General features: G+C 36.7%; 1 protein-coding gene across 3 annotated transcripts in view; it reads left to right on the top strand.

Annotated features, from left to right (window-relative positions):
* The window catches only part of Nell1 (neural EGFL like 1), an 802510-nt gene extending 798646 nt beyond the window's left edge, over positions 1-3864 (top strand). For all 3 annotated transcript variants that reach the window (XM_078046343.1, XM_005335960.5, XM_005335959.5), the window contains 2 exons: positions 1970-2194; positions 3384-3864. In XM_078046343.1, coding sequence (XP_077902469.1) covers positions 1970-2194; positions 3384-3434 — 276 coding nt within the window. In that variant the 3' untranslated portion in view covers positions 3435-3864. The remainder of the gene's footprint in view (positions 1-1969; positions 2195-3383) is intronic.
* The last annotated feature ends 15874 nt before the right edge of the window (positions 3865-19738 follow it).

Genomic DNA, 19738 nt, shown 5'->3' with positions numbered 1-19738 from the left:
GGGTAGGTTTACAACTATGGATAATTCTGCATGAGTCAACTTGAAATGGACACTCTTAGCTGGAGTTTTAACATTTGTTGAAGTATGAATGCTATATTGTACTATACAAGTACTCTACAGAAACACACATTCAGAAAAAACTATAAGTTTCCATCAAATTTTCTGAAGTCTCCAGGCAAAATGTGCAGATCATCTTAATAACATAATCCTTGTATTAGGACTGTATTAGTCCTTTAATTTTGAGGATTATAACTCAGAAATTCAAATTGCAGTGGCTGGGGTTGTGACTCATCAGCACAGTGCTCACCTAGCACATGCAAAGTGCTAGGTTCAATACTCAGAACCACATAAAAATAAATGCATAAAATAAAGGTATTGTGTCCAACTACAACTAAGAAAAAAATTTTAAAAAAGAAATTCAAATTGCAGCAAATATTTTTTTTTCAAATCCTCATCTAAGGATGAACATATCCAATATGACTATAAGATTGGCTTCCATACCAGCCTAGGATACTGCATATCTTTTTCTAGAAGCCAATAATTGGGTAGCCAGAAGAATTGGTATTAATTTTACATATGGAATTTTCACCTATAGAATTTCAAAACATATATTCTGTCCCCAGTCTCAATAAAAAAGAAGGTATTGTTGAACATTAACTTAAAAATTACTTGAAAATGATGTGGGTCATATTTAATAAATATTTATCAGGACTTTGCCTGTGTCAGACTCTGGATAATAGTGAGTGAAGCAAAAATGATCTATATCTGTAAAAGCCTAGAGTCTTGTAAAGCTGACTGAGTAATTAGTTACCATGTGTTATAATAAGTGTCATGATAATGGAAAAAGAGGCTGCAGAGAGAAGCAGTTCTATTACAAGGAGCTCAATGGAGTCCCAGTTGGCAGATGCTGAGACACATAGATAGAAATTCCATTTAAACTGAAATATAGTTTTTTGAATGAAACTGAAAACTTTTTTGAAATGGTTCTTCTGAAAATGCCCAACTTCAACTTTAAATTTGTTACTGGCAACATTTTAATCAGCTGTTTTATTGCTGTGACTAAAAGACTTGACAAGAACAATTTTAAGAAGGAAAAGTTAATTTGGTCGGCTCAGGGTTTCAGAAGTCTCAGCTCACAGACAGCTGGATGCATTCCCCAGGACTTGGAGTAAGGCTGAACATCATGGCAAAAGTGTGTGGCAGAGGAAAACATTGGGGACTTGGTACCAGGAAGGAGAAAGATGGGGCTCTTTGTTGAACAAGGACAGAATATATATCCCAAAGGCATGCCTCCAGGGACCCACCTCCTCCAGCCATAACCTACCTGCCCATAGTTACTACCTATTTAATCCCTGCCAGGGTAACACACTGATTAGGTTAAGACTGTCATAACACAATCATTTCACGTCTAAACTTTCTCGCATAGTCTTACACATGAGCTTTGGGGGATACCTCGTATCTAAACCATAACATAATCAGTTTATGAAGTTGTTGGGATATTATATTTCATGTTCTACTTTTGACCTTAAGTGAAATTAGTATCTCTTACCACCATATTTATTTATTCATTTTATTATTATTTCTTCACCAAAAGTGTGCTAAATATAAGGAAGAGAAAGAAACTAGCCCAAATCCTGAAATTTCATAACTTAATGAGAAACAGTACTGATGATTATGATATAATCATAGTATCATACTAAAAATAATGATGGGCTGTGTTTGACAACACAAACTGTTGACCTAACTCTTTCTATAGACCACAGAAAGAGGAAAGACCATCAACAAAGGCATCCTGAAGAAGGTTGATAACTGTAATTGTCTTTAAGAGGGAAACCCACTAGTGTGCTAACCAGTAACTTTCAATGACGAGAATGGTGAAAATCACTGTGCTCTTTTTCCCCTCATAGGACTTTGGGATAAAATTGTGCCTAGGAACCATGATGCGTCATTCTTGGCTTTCTCTCCACAGGAAGGAGAGGTAGATTGCTGGCCACTCGCTTGCCCCAATTTGAGCTGTGAATACACAGCCATGGTGGAAGGGGAGTGCTGTCCCCGCTGTGTCAGTGACCCCTGCCTGGCTGATCACATTGCCTATGATATCAGGAAAACTTGCCTGGACAGCTACGGTGTTTCTAGACTCAGCGGTGCAGTATGGACCATGGCCGGATCTCCCTGCACAACCTGTAAATGCAAGGTAAATTGGGTGCCCTGAAATGTTTAGGCTTGAACAGTTTTATCAGAACATCTGCAGGAGGTTTACTCTGGTTTCTGAGTGTGTAGGTTCCATGGGGCCTTGTGGACACAGGCCTTTACATCCCACAGGATGTTCATATATCTGAATGGGTCATAGCTGCACCTTGTATAAAGGCTAGTTCCAAATGAGCAATGTAGAATAAAACAGTCTGGCTTGATTTTAAATTACAGAACTTTAACAACTGACTCAGCCCAATTTTATGCCATTTTGACCTGTATGTTAGAAAAAGAAAGGAAGAAAATGAAAGAAATGAAGAAAGAAAGAAAAAATATCTACTTCCTTTCATGCTGGAAAATTTTATGAGTTCCTTCATGAAACTGTCAATGATAGAAAAAAATCACTATTCTGTGATGATGGTCATTCTGTTTAATTATCAAAGTGCCCATTGGGGAATGCCTTAATGATTAATGTTATTAATGTGAATTTCTTTTTTCTAACCTGGAAAATATTATCTGAAGATGTTGCCCCAGTAGGAAAAGGATAATATCAGACTTCACATAGCAAGAGAGCTATGGCCCCATTTGTACCCTCCACCAGAGCAAACTAAGTGACCAGGCTACATTAACACTTGTATTATTTAATATTATTTTTGATATCATATTTGAGAGTTATAAAAAATTATGAAAGCATATAGAGATTATTACATGAATTTGATTCTTAATGAATTCTTAAAAATGTATACAACTGGATAAGCACAATCTCCTTCTTAATCATCATATGAGACATTATATTGATCTCTAAAATGCAGGCCTTTCTGGAACCCATCTTGGATTTGTCTTCAGATTCTTGTGATGCTTGATTAGCCCTTTAAGAAGCAAATCATCATCATTAAGAGATTTATTTTTGGAAAGAATCTTACTTGGAATAAGTCTAGTCTAAATAAGTTTTGTGAAAACTTGGATCGGTGGGTCAGTATGTCAAGCATACATTGAGTGTGTAAGTAAGGCCATATGTGGCCCTGCCAGCAGAACCCCAGCAAGAGGAGACCCTGCAGGGTTGATCCATGCTTCCTTCCCTTACATTCCTTCATAAGTGCTTTTGTAGCATCCTTTTTAAATAAAGATCACAGACTCCTTGCTGATGGACTTACATGTCTCCCTACATTAACACTTTTGTCCTTTTTGTACAGAATGGGAGAGTCTGCTGTTCTGTGGATTTGGAGTGTCTTCAAAATAACTGAAGTATTTAAAATGGACTCATCAGAGGAGAAAAAATGGACAAAATGATCATCCAACATGATGAAGAATAAGAGTTGATTTTTTTAACCACAATTACCAAAGTCTCCACTGGAGGAAGGTGTTTGGGGGTCGCCTTGTAGACCTGCCACATTGCTCATTCTTGCTAACCTAGTCTAGGTGACCTACAGTGCAGTGCATTTAAGTCTATGGTTGTTAAGAAAAGTCCTCGGTGTTGTAAATCACATTTCCCTTATCAGATCATTTGCAAACACATTTAAATGATCTCATGGTAAATGTTGATGTATTTTTTGATTTATTTTGTGTACTAACATAATAGAGACTCAGCACCATTTATTTATTTATTTATCTTGATTTTTGGATCAAATTCTAAAAAAAAAAAAAAATAAAGTTGCCTGTTGTGATATTGTCCCATCCACTGTATACTGTGAAATGTATTGAAAAAAATATCTATGTGGAGTCCAATTGCATCATACTTATATTTCAAACTGTTGAACAGAATTAGAGACCCACTCATCCAGCTTAAACATGCCCAAGGCAATTATGATACCTTAAAGTGGGGAAGGACTCCAAACACAATTCAATAATTATTTAGAAAAGGACTCTATCCTCCCTTCTGCAAATAAAAAAGAAAAAGAAAAAGAAAAAATAAATACAAAATGTTAACTTGCAATTTAGAAGCAGCAATGCTTAAAACCTTTTTTAGCAGTGAAAGCAAAAATATCTTTGCATTGGTTTTATGTATAATTTCATAACTAATAAACAACTTTAATAGTTATTGATGTAAGTTATCATCATAGTACAGATGAATGGGATTATCCCTCTATTATATACACATGCACTTGAGAGTCTGATCAACCAGCTTTTTCAGTGTTAGTTGATTTACAGCATGTAAATGGTTACCATGGTTTGGTAACCAAGCCCCTCAATTCTTTTCCAGTACTGTTTTATAGTAAAACACATTGCCTTTCATATGGAGAAAGGGGACACTTGAAAAAAGTCTATTCGTGTGCTCTGTTACTTTAGAACAATGAATACTTCCACATAAGCCAGTACAATAGTTTTAAAACTTGAAGCTATTAAGTTATATAAAATTAACAAAATATGTAATGACATTTTAACTGAGCTGAGAATTCAAACCTTGGTTTTACTTTCAGATAAATCACATCTTCTTCTGGATTAAGTTAGTTCAAGAGTTTTCTGCTCATTCTTCCAACATCAAACATCTTACCTTGTTATGTCAGTCATGCTAAAAATATTTAAATCCTAAAATAATTATTAGCTTAAAATTATGATCTTCAATCAATATTATTATTGGTTTTGTCCAATAGATAATATTTTTGTGAAAATGAAGTTCACTAATGAAATCAAGTTTATGTTATATATGATAAAAGCAGTTAAAATTCTACATCTGTCAAAGACTGATATAATGTGATAAATTAGAGAACATTTCTATTTTAATTTAATTCCTTAAATGAAAGCTTGGAGTGAAGAATTTGAAGATTACTCTTTTGAAAATATTAATAACTATCCAATTAAAAGAACTTCCAATATTGGTGGTAAAATGAGGACATTTAAAATAATTGTTTGTGATTTTATATATCTGGAATTGTATATAGTGGAACTATGGACCCATGTGTCAAAACCAACCCTTTTCCTATTTGGAACACAGATAGGTCTGTCCATTAATAGGTTTTCTACAGTTGTAGAGATAGAAAGGCAGAGTTGGGTGGTTCCCATAAATACCTTGTTGTTCACAAAGCCAAAACTGTTATTATGTTTTCCTGTGCAGGAAACCTTTATGTATCTCTGATATAGATGATGACTGCATACTGTTGTGTATTTGAGAAGTGTTTCCACTTTTTTTTTCCCAAGGCATTCTCAAAGCTCAACAGGTTTTTTTAAATTTGAATATGTTCTTACTTTATTGCAGTTCCATTAGGATTGGTGGCAACATCCTAAAATACTCTGATTTTACAAATACAATCATAAGCCTCAATTTTTTCTTCTTTCCACTTGAGAACTGATGGGGTAAATTTAATCTGGGGCAACTTGTTGACAACATGTTATTGGTATTTCTAGCACATTTTAAACCACTGCCAGTTCCTCTTAATAAGGTATATACACCTATAAAACAATGGATGAGATTCACTTTTTAAATAATGATTGAGTCAGGAAGGGTGTTGCATACCTATAGTCCCCATCACTCAGGGCGTTGAGATGAGAGGCTTCCTTGAGCCCATGAGTTTGAGAGTAGCCTGCACAACATAATAAGACCTTATGAACACCCCCTCTTTATATATAAGGTACTTTATATATAAGGTACATGCTATTCTCTACTGAAGAAATGAAAAGATAAATAAAACAGAACTTTATTTTAAAGATAAGCATTATGTGGACCTTCAGAAGGTACTAACAATCTTTTTTTTTAAATCTTAGCTGGTACAACATGAAGACACACACATATAAAGTCAGGAGATTTTAATATTATTCATTATTCCAGTGGGGAATAGATATGGGCATCAGGAAGAGCTGATTTCAGTTCTCTTTAATACATTTCTCTACTTATTCAGGCTTTCTTTTTTTCTTTTCTTTTTTTTTTTTTTAAAGAGAGAGAGAGAGAGAGAGAGAGAGAGAGAGAGAGAGAGAGAGAGAGAGAGAGAGAGAGAATTTTTAATGTTTTATTTTTTAGTTCTTGGCGGACACAACATCTTTGTTGGTATGTGGTGCTGAGGATCGAACCCAAGGCCGCTCACATGCCAGGCGAGCGCGCTACTGCTTGAGCCACATCCCCAGCCCCTGGTACTAACAATCTTTGAACCCATTCAGATGTTCTAAGCAAATATGATACTACCTGAAATATGCTCTTAACCATGAAATTTTAAAAGTTACTTTTTAAAAGTTTGGGGGCTGGGAATATGATTTAGTGATAGAGCATTTAACTAGTATGAGCCCCACAGGATTTAATCCCCAGCACTGTAAAAACAAATGTACACAAATAAATAAAAATCTGGTAAATCTCCTGCTAAGAATATGTTTAGCTACCATGCAACAATTTGCAATGTAAAATTGGTATCCATTTAATGAGCCAAAGCGATGTTTGACAAATCTGTCTCCTTACAGACCACAACCATTGCCTGTACCACCTTGAACACAAAGTTGCTGACATAATAAGGCCAAGAAATATGAAAAAAACACATGAGCAATTGCAGCTATCCTCCTAGTGTTCCTAGTGGGAAAGGCTTGTGACTCAGGAGAGCAGATTATTAAGGCAAATGCAAGTTCTATGTTAGACACATGTCTATTAAACACACATTTGCTTCATTCTTTCTAGGTTGCATATGAACAGATATATGTGCACATATAACAGATTTGTTACAAAAAAATTGCATATGGACATATATAATATTCATTTGCAACCTGTAATGCATATTTATATTACATATATTCATATGCAACATGCATATATACATATATAACAACTATCTTAAGTTTCCTCTCTTCTGAACTTTATGTATCTGTGCTTATGTCACTGTTATGTCCTCCTAATACACATTTACCTTGTATTATGGTAACCTTAGACTGGGTGAGGCTATAAACCAACTGTGTATGGATATCATCTTACAGCATTTAACATAGTGCCTTGCATAGAATGGATTTTCAATTAAGTCTTTAAATATTGAATTCATATTTTTCTTATTATAAAAAATACCCCAGGATATTGAAAACAATCTACCCTAGAAGATTTCAAATGCTCTTAAGTACTAAGAACTAATTGAAAAAAATCAAAATTTATTGAGCTCTCCAACATAAAAATTGAATTAAAGCAAGGTTTCTCTGGATAGATTGGGGGTGTAGTGGTAGGGCTTTTGGGACCCCTTCACATACTTGACCCCAGCTTATAGCTTTCAACAGAGCACAGCTGAACAGCTATTCGACTAACTCCTCAAATATACTTCTATGGATGAGTAAACCAGCACTCAGTATAGCTAAGTGACTTGTGCCCAGAGTTCACAACTAATTAATCATAGAAAAATAGGTCTGTTTATCCCCATGCCAGCTTTCCAAGAATTGAAAATGTATATCTACATTTCAATTTCAAGAAAACTTTTCCTACTCCTAAGTGGATGACATTAAAGACAATCATGGATGAGATATTATATCTGTTATTGTCTCTGTGTTCTATCTCCCTTCTAATTGTGCTACTGCTTTATGAAAATCTTCATGATGGTTTTGTGAAACATTCAGATTACAAGACTGGACAACATTTTCAAATGCAGAATAACAATAAGCCACTTACTCAATCACCTAATCTCAGTCTTTATGGGTAAACATTAAGGAAAAATAAAACAGTTTCCAAAACCAACTATTTCTTAAGACTTACACACACCAGTATATGATGAAATATGGCATTGGAAGGAATTCCTACATAGATAATCTGATTTCTGATTTCATTATTCATTCACCATTTATTCTATCATTAAGACAGTGACAATGTAGCAGGCTCTTCAGAAACAGAGAAGAATAAGAAAAAATTGGTCACTATCCTTATGGCATTTGTAACTTAATGTGCAAAAGAAGTAAACTAGAAAATATTTACTTGAGCAATATAATATTAGGCTATATTAATACTAGGAAGAAAAAAAGTGAATTAAAAAAATGGAGATGAACTGGAGAATCTCACTTCAAAATAATCAAGGAAAATCTCTAAATGGAGGGTGATAAGCAAGGAGGGATGGAGAATGTGGAGTAGTCACCTGTGCACAAGGCTGTGGGAATATCTTCCCAATCAAAAGAAGTAAAGGCTAAAGACTGCAGGAGAAAGACACTAGGTACGTGAAGGTCATGAGTGGAACCGAAGGCTAAGTAAAAGAGCAAAGATATGAGGTTGCAGGAGTTGACTAGAGCTGGACATTACAGGCCATGATAATGTGAAGGCCCTGGTCATTGTGGAAAATGAAAACATCAGTGGGAAGTTACTAAAGGAGTAAGCATTTATTTACTCACCTTTTCATTCATTCACATATTTGTGCCTTTTTAGATATCAATTAGTCTATATTTACTATTCTGAAAACATGAAACTCCTGTTATGTACCTAGGAAAAATATCAGTGAGAACAATATTTTTCCGTTAGAAATTGAAGCTCTGCACTGTGCTATCACAAAGCAATCAAACTACATAAGATGGCATGTCCAGAAATAAGGTCAAGGAATACATCAAAAACTGGATCTGTAATTTTTTTTTTGCCTCTGCAGTGCCCTCATTTAAATAATTAGTTCTTGACCATTTGAATAATAGTAAGTTCAGTAGTTTGTGACAGTGATATCATCTTGGCTTATAATACCAGTGCAGGGTAATAGAACCCTGAAGAGGATAAGAGTCTGTTGGATTAATCTAGAATAGTAACAACAAACACTATCCTTAGAACAGTGCTAGAATGTAGTAGCCAATGCTCCAAGTCTCATCAAATAAGGCAAAACTTTGGTGAGAAATGATTTAGGTTACTATAAAAATGATACATACCTAATTTTTTTCAGAAACTTTTTAATACCTGAAGGTGATAAAAAAATTTTTAAGGTAAGAGGAATTTATAATTGAGACAAAGCAATAATTAGAAACTAAAATATCAGAAAAATTTAAACATGTGAAAATGCAAATTTACCTGAAGAAACCGGCAGTTGATATGCCAATCTCATAAGATAAATGATATTTCCCAAATTTTGTTATATTTTAGCTCTATCGTTTTGAAAATGAAGGTGAAGGCAGTGAGCATATGTCTTTTAAATGCAAAATAAAATACATTAATTTATCAAAAATATCCAACAGTAACTTCAGCCCCTTAGGAAACTTGAAGACATTTTGAAGAAAACAGACCCAAATCTGGTATACTACATGTTTAATGATCGAAAATAGTGCAGTATGGTCTTCAATCATGTTTGCAGAAAGAGCTGAAAGGATTCTGTGCAGACAAGGCAGTCCCAGGGAAGAATTTATCTTAGGTGATTTTATGTAGGAGGTTTTAAAATGACATTGAATGAATGGGTCACTAAGCTAGAAAATCAGAGTGACAAAAGCTTTAAATAGATTTTAAAATATCAAGTATAATAAGGGACAATGTAATTTAGAGGAGTCCCTAGAGTAAGTGGAAAGAAAGAAGTGACCCAGAGTGCATACCTCAGAGGGCTCAGGGGATTGCCAGCTCATTATTGCCCATTGAAAATGTGGGCCCAGTATTCCCAAACTTTTCCATTTTTCAAGATAAGTCATAAATCTGGATTTTAATGTGTGATATTATGAGTTTTAAATTTCACATCCAAGTTTAATAGAATAAATCTGGACCATACAAAACATGTCTGTAGACTGATAGTACCCACAGGATCAATTTTTCACACACCCCTAGTTTAGAGCCACAAGAAACCCTGTAAGTTATCTAATGCTCCTTCAAATTTTATAGGTCAGTAAATCAATTGCTTTCTCCTTACTCTGCCTGCATATATACCCTCCTCCTTTTTTCATTTATTTTAATCATACAGCATTTATTTGCATGTAAATCCAAGAATTTCCTCCGTATGTTTTGCCTCTCTCCCTGAAAGTGTGAATGTTGATATTCCCATTGAATAGTTCAAGTCCATGGAATGACAACCCTTGCTTCTTAAGTGAGTGCAACATCAACATCATGCTTAACTGTTGAAAGCATCATCATTCACCATAAAGATCTCTATTTCCCCAGTGGTGTGTTTGGAGAAAGTACTCATTCCTAAGGCTTAAGATTGAGCTGTTCATTGCTCAGGCAATGAATATGGGGTTAGTTCACATAGGCATGTTGATTATGATGAAGTTTTATGGCAGTTGAATGGAAGAGTAAGAAACCTGGCTCAAGATCTTCTGTGTTCCAACCTCACACTGATTCATAAGCAGATAAACCAAAGCAGACTAAGGAGGACCTGTTAGGATGAGACAATAAAAAGCACAGGGCCTGTTGGCAGGCCCTCAGAACATCATTTGCAGATGTAAAGAAATGGAGCCACAGAAAACCTTCCCCTTAATACAAACCACACATTTTGGTAGCCATCATCCACGTGAGAAAGAGCTGGTTGTCTTGCTATAGTCTGCAGATAAGAAAAAAATGCCAAGAACAAATATAAGTGAGGCAAACCTAAAAATGTTGTTATTGAACAGAGTGAAAAGTTATCCTTGTTGTTGGAGAATGTCAGAATTAAAATTAGCCATGTGCATTTGTTTTCTGTGACTCCTATAACAAATTATCATACACTTGGTGTGTTCAAACAATAGAAATGTGTTCTCTCACAGTGGTAGGATCTAGAAGTCTGAAATCTAGCAGCCAGCTGGGCTGTGCTGCCTCTAGGGGATCTAGGGGAGATTTCCTTCCTTACCTCTTCCAGCTTTAGAGGGCTTCAGGTGGTTTTTGACTTGTGGCCACATCCCTTCAATCTCTGCCACTCTGGATAGAATGTCTTTTTCTCTTATGTGTGTGCCTCTTGTAGGATATCTATCATTGGATTTAAGGACTGTTCACTAACCCAGAATGTTCACTAACTCAACTTCATGAACTTTAAAGCAATTATATCTGCAAAGATCTTTTTGTTTTCCTTTTTCAAATAAGGTAACATTCAAAGATTCTGGGCATTAGGATGTGGACATAAGTTTTCAGGGGCCAAAAGTCCTCTGACTATATCTGGATTGGTCATAACAGCTAAAAGAGATCTTAATTCACCTACATTGTATTGATTAATGATTCACTTTCACTATAAGCCTCACTTTTGACCTAGAGCAGACACAGGGCTGTGTAATTTTATATACGTCTATCCAAGTGTACAAAAAGATACATTGACTAGAACCTCTACACTATTGAGTTAATTTTTACTAGAGAAATTTGAATTTCAGGCCTTAAAGAGTGAAAACCCTGGATGGAGTTGAAGAGAGAATTGTAAATATTAGGAAGCAAGTAACGAGGTCATTGTCAGTTCATTTAATGACAGAAAATGCCCTGGATGGTGCTGGAAAGAGAATTGTGAATATTAAAAAGCAAGTGATGAGGTCATTACCATTTTATTTTATACAGGAAAATTCTGGGATGGTGTTAAATTGTAAATATTAAGAAGTAAGTGGGATGATGGTTGAAAGACCATCATGATGATGTCATTGCCATTTCACCTTATGCTGGTCAATAGCACTCGGTGTCCATTTAGTGTACCACCAGCACCGTGCAAAAATTCAGAAGCAGAAAGTTGCATTAATAGCTCCTTTCTCCCCTCCCCGAAGACTTCTGACCATATTACAGAAATATATCAGTCATAAATTTTATCTGGAATTTCAGACATATAGAGCTTCATGGATTCATTTCTGAAAGTCAAATTCAGATTTTTCTCAGACTCAACAGTATTCCAAATAAAGCTTGAGACTGGTGTTCTTTTATCCCTGTGTATGCATATGTGCTGCAAATATCTCCCCTTGAACAGCAAGAAAAGAACAATCTTCCTTGCATATGTGATGGCATCATATCATATCAATTGTTATCTCTTGATGGTGTAATTAAATTCATTAAATTATAATCATTATAGTTTATTATATGGATTTACTAATTCCTCCTCCATTTCATTAAAATGCACTTTCAAAGGACACATTCTGAAGAAATGTGGTCATTTTTAGTTCAAGAAGTACATTATAAGCCAACAACTCCTATTAATCTACAACTTATTATCCAATAGGCATCTCACCAGGACTCTATCCCCGAGGCTCATAGAAAAGAACTAGTAAAGAACTAATCTGGGCTGGGGATGTGGCTCAAGCGGTAGCGTGCTCGCCTGGCACGTGTGTGGCCCAGGTTCCATCCTCAGCACCACATACAAACAAAGATGTTCTGTCCTCCGAAAACTGAAAAAAAAAATAAATATTAAAATTCTCTCTCTCTCTCTCTCTTAAAAAAAAAGAACTAATCTACCCACCAGAGACTGTACTAAGCATTTCACAAGTTCTCATTTTATACTTACTCCTAAAAATTGGAGGTGATAATAAAGATTTTACTGATGAGGAAATGATGAGGCTGTGATCTTGCCTTGTAACACACAGCTGTGAGCAGTGAATTTGTGATTCTAGAGCTAATGCGATATGGAGTAGCCTGTAAAGATTTAGAAAGGAAGACGTGAGGTTGCCTACTAAGAGGAAGATTTTCCTGGAAATAAGCACACAGAGAAATGGAAGAACTAGGCTAGAAAAGAGAACCGATATTGAGAGTGGGAGCCTCACAAGAGGAGGGCAGTAAGAGTGAAGATGAGAGCAGCTCTATTATGTCAGACTGAGTGTTTGGGACTGAGTTTTACAGGACCTAAGATTCATGCTGCTTCTTGTAGGACTGCCATTTTTACTGTGAATCTCCGTAGGACTTTGCTATGTTGCATTTGATGAAATAGTATGTGCCTAGCCCATGCACGGCTAGAAGGGCACTCTCACCCCATGACTCAACAGCTGTTAATTTTCACTTTCGCATTCTGGGTGAGGTGGGTAATTACATCCAGCTGTCTGCAACCATCCCACTGCTGCTTTCTCACAGACCTGTGAGTCTTCATTTGTTCTCATGAGCAGGGTTGCACTGTGAGCTGTGAAATGCATCCAGCTGTCCAGTGCCTGGCAGAAGCTTGTTCATCATCTGCCTCTCTACTGTGGATCTAGATGGTTCAATCACACTGCATTTCAGTGTGGAGATTTATCTTTCTAGTCACTTTACATAGCAATCGTAGAAAATATGAGAAACCACTCTCGCTCCACAATGGGAAAAACTACTAAAAATGTCCACAGCTTGGAACACCAAAAAATGATGTATTGTGAAAAAGACAAAATTTAAGGGTGGAGCTGAGGAACTAAGACCAAGAAAAAAAGGTTTGACTGGCCTTTGTGAACTATCCACATGATACACAATAATAAAACTGAGAAACAGCACACATGACTCCAAAGTTAATAGAAGTTTGTGGTTTGAGAGTGGAGTACAAATATATATATATATTGGGATATGTGCATGTCCTAAGAACTTTCCCCTAAGACTTACACACATCTTATTCAAAGAACTCTCTTCTGTGGAAAACACACGTATACACACACACACACACACACACACACACATACACACACACACACACACATAAACACACATACACACTAGTCTATGGTTCATGTCTGTTCTCTCAGCCATTTATGAACTTGTATTTATGCTAGGTACTAAATGGTTTTTTCACTGGATGTCTGTTTTGGACAATGGACAATGGTATTTAGAATCATAGGAATGAATAGGGAAAGAAGCTTACAGGCATTCCAAGAAAAGAGCTATTATTTCCAGATGAGGAAATGCACCAAATTGATAAAGAAACATTGCTAGGAAAAATAACTCCAAAGACTGAGGGTGAATTTTGCCAATGTTTAGGACAGAGACCCTGTAAACTACTTTGAAAGATCTCTAGAAGGGAGGGTATGATCAGCGACTTGTTGAATGCCTGAGTATAGGTGGAACTAGACTAGCTCAGAATTCATGAGGATCAGACAGGATGGTCAGGAGATAGTGAGTAGGTTTACAGGAGGTTGGGTTCAGCAAAGACAAAGAAATGGCACCAATTGAGATTCGAATATTTTCGGTGTGGGGGGAGTGGTGGCTACTGGTGACTGAACTCAGAGACACTTGACCATTGTGCCACATTCTAGCACTATTTTTTATTTTATTTAGAGACAGGATTTCATGGAGTTGCTTAGCACCTCACTTTTTCTGAGGCTGGCTTTGAACTCGTAATCCTCCTGCCTCAGTTGCCCGAGCCACTGGGATTACAGGTGTACACCACTACACCCGGCTGAGATTTGAATTTTTGCTGGTGTTGGGTTCAAGGACTTGAGTTTTAATGTAGAGATATGAAATGGGAGAGTTTGGACCATGACAGTGCTGGCACACAACATGAATTTAACACCAAGTGAAACATGAAGAAAGCCACCTGCTCTGGAGAGATGAGAGCAAGGTGGCAAGTTGGAGAAGAATGACAACAAATTGTATCTGGTGGACACACAATAAAGTAGAAGGAACAAGAATCTTAGAGCCAGATAGACCTGGGTTTAAATCCCAGTTCCATGACTCTTAGTTGGATTGATTCTGAACAAGTTACTAGCTTGTCTAAATGCCAGTTTCCTATAAATGAGAAAAGGGGAGGAGTGGAGCAAGACCACATAGCTTGAGAGGCTTTTATAGGATTAAGAATTACTTTATAAAGTGATACATGTTGCTGATGCTCAGTGAATGTTTGTTGTTAGAACAGTCACCTTTGATACTTGTTCTCATATTACCCCTTCTACTGCCCTGACCTCTTGCCTCATTCTCTTAGGAAGTTATGCCAAGAGCTGCCTAGGGATTGAACCATGCCCCTCTTCAGAGCTTGAAACATATGAACCATTAACCAAATGCACGGTGCATCCTTCCCCCCCCTCTAAGGAGATGAATGAGCAACTTCAACACACTATTCTTAAAGGATGCAGAACCGGGTAAATCATAGCTGTTCAGCATTCATATTCTGCCGTCAGGCTGTGAAGACAAGAAGAAGGATGATACGAGGTGTATCATAGACACATGGTGGCAAGCAGGTCGTTCATGATGGAAATGATGACCTACTGGACACGGATCCAAAATACAATAGTTAAGTTCTCTCAGGTAATTTGCAGTCATTTGGACTGATACATAGTAGGCTACACAAAAGGCTGGGTATCATTTTCCTTGGAAACCCTGCAAAGGAAGAAATGTTTCTCCTTGAAAGGCAAATGCAGGGTATTCCATTCCTAAGTAAAGTTAAGAAACGGAGTGAATTTGTGAGTCAACTGTACGCCTTGTGGCACTTTTATAATGTTAAAAGACAAATGTAATTTTCAAATGATAAAGAAGGCTTTGAGTGGGTTGGCTCAAATTTTCGCTTCTTCAGTGGCTTCACCAAGCTTGCACTCAATTTGCACCAGTCATTCACGTTCATGAAGGCGGTCAGGCAGTCACTTTTGGGATTGTCCAATCCAGTTTAATCATCCTGTATTTCTAAGGAGCCCAAAACTGAACCACAGTTCATAGGGAAGTAAAAAGTCAAAACTCAGACGTTCAAAAAGAAGCCACCTTAAGGGGGACAAGTAGGTGACCAGAACAGGTGATTCTTGAGCTACCCCATACAGATTCTACTCGTTTTTACAGCAGTAATCAACAAATCATTATCCTCTTTCATTACAGGGAAGGGCACCATCAAGGGACAATAATGTAGACATTATTGTATTGTTTTTAGAGTGGAAAAATCTCATGATATTAAACAGCAGGTATGAGGTGCTGCAATTATCTTCTTCATATACAATTACCTAGATAATTCAGAACAAAAACAATTGCTTTAACTATTTAGATTATATGAGGAATATGTAGATTGAAACTCTATGTCTAAATTCTTTGTTATTTTGAACTGGTATCAGGTGAAAAGCATTTATTAAGTGCCCACTGTTTGTTAGTCAAGGAAAGAAATGAATGAAGTAATAATGGCCTTGTACTTGAAGAGTTTTAAATTTATTAAGGGGTTATGAACCATGAATTTAAGGGAAAGTTCTAACAGTTGTGACAGAAGTCAACATAAAATGCTCAAGGAATATAAAGGAAGACCATCTAGCCCTTTGGGGAAAAATTGTCAAAGGGGAACCTTGGGAGAGCTTTGCATTGAGATGGAAGTCTGTGAAGAATAATGCACCAGGAGATGGGAACAGCCAAAGCAAATTCGTAGAGGAGTGATACCCTATGGCATCTGTATGTAGATCCTGTCACCCTTACATACTGATAACATTGTGAAATAGTAGGAAGGGGAAATGGTGAACAATTTGAAGAAGGAGGCAGAGGGCCCTGAAGAGTCTTATGTGTCAAAATATGAAACTGTTAGATAACAAGCAAGGACAGTGTTTTGGTAACACAGTTTTGGATATAAAAGTAGGAAAATATATATCAGCGTGGACTTTTCAAGTAAAGCACTGGTACAAAGACAACTTCTTGGCCCATTGGCATCTGAAGTAGAGGAGGTAAGAACTCTAGAACTTCAGGGCTTGCGATACAGCTCAGAAGTAGAGTGCTTGCCTAACATGCTCAAGGCCCTGGGTTCAGTCCTCACCACTGAGAGAACTCTGGAACTAAACTTTAGGTCTTCTGGAATAAAGGAGCCAAGATGCTTACAGAGTGGTCAATCAAGCTCACTTAGAGAATAAGCAGTGTTACTGGGGAACAAGAACAGGTAAGGCCAGAGGCAACACCGGCCAAGAGCCTTTCAGGTTAGGGTCCTTCACAGTACTTTCTTCCTATCTAGGCCACTGTCCTTTTGGTTTATAAGGCTCTAAAGCCTGTAATAGAATGGTATCAGTGATGTTAGAGGGTATATCTTTGAGAAGAATAACTAGAGGAAAAAATAGAGTAAAAGTTTAAATACTCAAGGAAGGTATAAAAAATCGGATGCATTGTCTCCTCTCCGGTCTTTCTTCTGAATATAAAGAGAAAAAGAGTGAACTTAAGAACTACTTAGTTTTCTAATATGGTTTCTGTGGCTATAGAATACATTTATTTATTCAGCTTTTATGTGACAGTTTTAGGCATGCATTTGTTCATTCATTTTTATGCATTTTCTATTCATTCACACATTATTTTCATTTATTGATCCATTACTCTATCCATCCATTTATTTAGAAGAGACTCTGTACTTAAGAAAATGACTTTTATGTGTACACATAGCTAAAATAACCCAAAATGGCCAAGACAATTCTAAGTATCACCAACTCACAAATTATCTAGAGGACTTATTATAATTAACATTTATCAGTGACTTGCTATGAAAAGGCATTGCCAAAAATTTCCTTAATGTTCACAATAAGTCCATGACAATGGTTACTATTTTTAACACAATTTTCCTAATGGAATCAACTAAAGCAGAGAGAGATGAAGTAACTTGCCAAAGTTTCTATAAGGCAGAGGTGGAATTAGCACTAAGAATTAATTTCTAACTGATCATCTACCTAGTTATGCTTTTCCTCTTCCTACATTAGAAAATAATTTTAAATGATGTTTCTTCTGTTCACTTGACTTATTTTTTCCAGCATGTTACCCAACCTTATGTCTTGCCTTTTATTCTGATCATTGAATATTTCACTCTGGGTTTACTGAAAAAAGTAGGAACAACTTTAGGTATTTCACAGAGAGGGAATGTAATGCAGGGGATTAGTTACACATGTGTTGGAAGAGCTCTGAAGCTAAACAGAGGAAGCCAAGCCATAGATTAGTTGCAGCTAGAAGTCTTGAGGTGGGTACTAAGGAGGCTGTGTCACTTAAGTATAGAAACCGGAATCAGAAGGCAGATGCAAGGTGGGAGCTGCCTTGTTGGAATAGAAACTACAAAGAACAAGTAGCTTGATGAGAACTTGAGTTCCAGGGGGGAACAGTCCCTATCAAGGATATTACTCAAGGCAGAGAGACAAGACAATTTATCACATTCCTACTCTCTAGTATTCTACTGTCTAGTATTCTGATTCTTCTCTTTAATCTAGACTCTGATAAGCCATAAGGAAAGGGTGTTTGAAAAGTGTAGTTTAATAGCTACAGAAAAAGGAACATGAGAAAATCCAGCAGAAGGCTAGTTCTCCAAAGACTCCATAACTGCAGGAGTCCATTTTCAATTCTTTGATCTTAATCAAACTATAGATATTGCCCATGAATGGTTTTGGAGATATGACTGGCAATAGTGTTATGTGCTGATTTGAAAGTTAAATCGGGTTGATCCCATTCTGTTCAGACATCTCACCCTGTGCAGAATTGCCTCCCCACCCCCCCCACCCCCCCACCCCCTGCTTTCTGCATGAGCCCTCACATAGAAGTTGACATCCTCACCCTCACCTACTTGCATCCTGACCACAATGTGTTTAAACTATGGAGCTGGTCCTGGCTTACTTTCTGAGTAGGTAAGGAAGGTGCCAATTCTGAGAACTTAGTGATGCTTTATGAAACGTTTCTTGTGATTTTACTTGCCTCTTCTGTGTGGTTTTTCTTTTTTGAAGTGGTCCCTTCATCTGTGTTCAGTGTCTTGGGCTACAGAAGTGGCTGCTTTCTGCTCCTTTGGGCCCAGCCAGAATAAATCCTTTGTCTTTACTTCAAAAATACCTGGAGTTTTATTTGGTATTTTGGAATAGCTCCTTATCAATAGGATGCAGATGTGTTCATTCATGAAAAAGACAGACTCATCTTTCCTTGGGAGGGCGATCAGTACTTGTGGCATGGATATAAGTTAGAAAGAAATAAGGAAAATGGTAACTTCTGTGAGCTGAGTATTTGTTTCCTGAAAATTTTAAGCTGAAATTTTAAACCCAAGGCAATGCTATTAGGAAATGGACTCTTTGAGGAGGTCTTTAGGTCATAAGAGTAGAGCCTTCATATATTGGATTACTATTCTTATGAAATGGGCCCAGGGAAGCTTATTTGCCCCTTCCATGATGCAAAGACACAGCACGAAGATAGTCTGTAAATCAGGAAATGGGTCCTCATAATACATCAAATCTGCCAGTGCCTTGATTCTGGACTTCCCAGATTTCAAACTGTAAAAAAATCAATATTTGCTATTTATAAGTCACTCAGGTTAAGGTATTTTGTATTAGTAACCTAATAAACTAAAGTAATCCCTTTGTTGGAACGCAATTACCTACAGCACTCAGGTTTCACTGTCTATGCCACAGGTAGGTATTCTGTGTCTACAACTTCATTATATATTCCACCACCAGTAACTTCTACACTATGCTCCCAAAAGCATCACTATTAATTGTAGAATTGATGTATGCTTTGTCATAATGAAAAACATTGAACGCATGCAACATTTGGGGTAAGTACATATTTGATAAGAAAAATATGGAAGATGAATGAGAGTCAGAAGAGCCTGCTATTGGAAGGTGGACAGTTTGCTGAATTGTCTAGAAATAGAATTTGCTACCTCTTCAATAGTTTCTGCAGTATTTAAGAATTCCAAGGATGCCTATGGTAAGATTTAATAAAGAGAGGTCCTCCTATCCCACAAAAATTTAGTATTTGTCAACTTTCATACTTCTGATCATCTCTGGTGGTGTTGCTGTCATAAAATGTCCTAACTTTAAAACTCTTCATGATGAAGCCCTCTTACATACTTCCTAATTAGCATCACATTACCCTAGACCATGACCTGATGCTATTCTTTCCAATTTTACTTTCAGGACCTTTCAATTTTAC

Source organism: Ictidomys tridecemlineatus, chromosome 4 (genome assembly GCF_052094955.1).
Source record: "Ictidomys tridecemlineatus isolate mIctTri1 chromosome 4, mIctTri1.hap1, whole genome shotgun sequence".
Classification (NCBI taxonomy): domain Eukaryota; kingdom Metazoa; phylum Chordata; class Mammalia; order Rodentia; family Sciuridae; genus Ictidomys; species Ictidomys tridecemlineatus.
This window is presented reverse-complemented; position numbering and strand designations above follow the sequence as displayed.